We start from the raw sequence: 2,241 nt of genomic DNA on the forward strand, positions 1-2,241 counted from the left end.
AAAGAAAAGAAAGAAAGAAAGAAAGAAAGAAAGAAAGAAAGAAAGAAAGAAAGAAAGAAAGAAAGAAAGAAAGAAGAAATTTGGAAATGTACGACAGCCCAAGCAGAGATGGGCTGTGGATTTGGACCCTGCTCCCCACACATTCAGAAAACTCACCAGACAACGGGCGCCCCGTGGGGTAGAAAGGAAGGACTGGGGGCCCCACGGATGGGGTCGGGACCCCCTGAGGGCTCTCCCCTCCTCCCCACAGAACCTGGGGAGACCCTGGCTGCGGACGCGGGGCTGCCCAGCGAGGCCACCGGGCCAGGGCGGGCCAGGGCGCCCGGGGATTCCGCGGCCAGCCCCGTCCGTGTCCGGGGCAGGAGGGGACCAACGGCCGAGCTGCGCCGGGGCCAGCAAAGGACTCGGGGCCGCAGTATCGGGAGTGGACCGGGAAGCCGGGTCCGCGCTGTCGGGTTCCGGAGCCCCTGGCTCCCCCTCTCAGTACCCCGACCTCACACTCACCATTTCCCAGCGTCCAGGTGACCTCGCGTCCTTCCTAGGGTCCCCTTGCACGGTCTGTGCACACCGCAGAGGCTCGGAGGAGCCACAGAGACGACGTGAGCTCCACTCGGGTAAAAACAAATCCCGCCAAGCACCGCAGGGAAGCTCTCAGGAAGTCCCCCTAGAACTCACCGTAACCGCCTCCGACCAGAAACTAGACCGGAAGGACCAGCTCCCGGAGCCCCGCCCTTCAGCTCTTGATGGGCACTTTAGGCCCCGCATTCCAGCCCCTGATGGGCACATCAGGCCCCGCCCTCCAGCCCCTGATGGGCACTTCAGGCCCCGCCCTCCAGCCCCTGATAGGCACATCAGGCCCCGCCCTCCAGCCCCTGATGGGCACTTGAGGCCCCGCCCCCTGGCGCCTGAATGACAGCAGCTTTGAAAGCCCAGTCCTGGCCTGGGCGACTTCTGTCCTGCTCTTGGGCCTGGCCGCTACGGGAGGGTATTTTTACATTTCAGCAGAACCTGCTCCTGAGTTTCCAGAGCAGACACTCCACCGTTTTCCTGCACCCAATAGAATCTTGTTGGTTTTTCCTTCTGGACATGGGGTTCACAGTGAGCTCAGGGGATTCCAGATTCTATGTCCAAGGGGCCGATCCTCTAACTTCAAAGCAGTAGGGGCACCCAGGATAGGCCACATTTGAATGGGAGGAGGAGACACATGTCCTTCAGGGCTCATTAACTTTTTTTTAAAGATTTATTTATTCATCCATTTTAATCTAACCAGATAGAGACACCGAGAGAGAGGAAAGTGAGAAAGCAAGCCACCAGGTCCAGGACTTGAACCCTGGTCGGCCATGTGGGACTGTCCAGTGCCTTAACCACCACGCCACCTGCTGGCTCATGAATTTTGATACCTGCATGGCCAAGTTGTCTTTGCACCGTATCTGACACTCTACTTATTTTCAGACATAACCTATGGATATGGGTCAAATGATTTATTTGTTATTATTATTATTAACTTGACCAGAGAAAGGGGAAATGAGAAAGCTGCTAGGTCTGGGACTCGAACTGCGGTTGAGCCACGTGGGAGTCCAGTGCCTCAATCACCATGCCACTTGCCAGTCCCTCTAATCTTTTGTTTTTCTTTCTTTCTTTCTTTCTTTCTTTCTTTCTTTCTTTCTTTCTTTCTTTCTTTCTTTCTTTCTTTCTTTCTTTCTTCTTTCTTTCTTTCTTTCTTTCTTTCTTTCTTTCTTTCTTTCTTTTTTTAAAGAGATTTTTACTATAGGGTGCGTACACTTGCTAGAGAGAGACAGAAAGTGAGAACTGCCCCCCCACTTCCCCCGGGACAGATAGCCACGCAACAATCCCACAATCCCTTCCACAATCCAGTCTCCTCTTGGGATTTTGGGCACGCACACATATGTGCCTGGCGTGTTTTAAGCCGCTGGGTCCGGGACTCAAACCGTGGTCAACTATGTGGGAGTCCAGCAATATAATCCTTACACCATCTTCTGGGCCTTTTAACTCCCCTTCTTTTTTTTTTTTAAATTTTTTTTTTTTGGAGAGATTTTCACTATAGGGCGCGTGCGCTCGCCAGACAGACAGAGAGAGACATAGAGACAGAAAGCGAGAAATCACCCCCCCAGGGGGGATGGTCACGCCGCAATCCCTTCTCCTCCATTCTCCTCTCGGGATCTTGGGCACGCACGCACACGCGCCCGGCGTGAGTTTTAAGCCACCGGGTCCGGGACACGA

At 53.9% G+C, this 2,241-nt stretch overlaps 1 protein-coding gene across 1 annotated transcript in view; it reads right to left on the bottom strand.

Moving 5' to 3' along the window:
- The window catches only part of LOC102487516 (zinc finger protein 627-like), a 9,707-nt gene extending 8,997 nt beyond the window's left edge, over positions 1-710 (bottom strand). Inside the window, exon 1 of the mRNA XM_006147207.3 lies at positions 505-710. Within this exon, the coding sequence (XP_006147269.2) occupies positions 505-507 (3 nt within the window). The 5' untranslated portion in view covers positions 508-710. The remainder of the gene's footprint in view (positions 1-504) is intronic.
- Positions 711-2,241: the final 1,531 nt, after the last annotated feature.

The sequence above is a fragment of the Tupaia chinensis genome, unplaced genomic scaffold (genome assembly GCF_000334495.1).
Source record: "Tupaia chinensis unplaced genomic scaffold, TupChi_1.0 Scaffold000201_2, whole genome shotgun sequence".
NCBI lineage: Eukaryota > Metazoa > Chordata > Mammalia > Scandentia > Tupaiidae > Tupaia > Tupaia belangeri.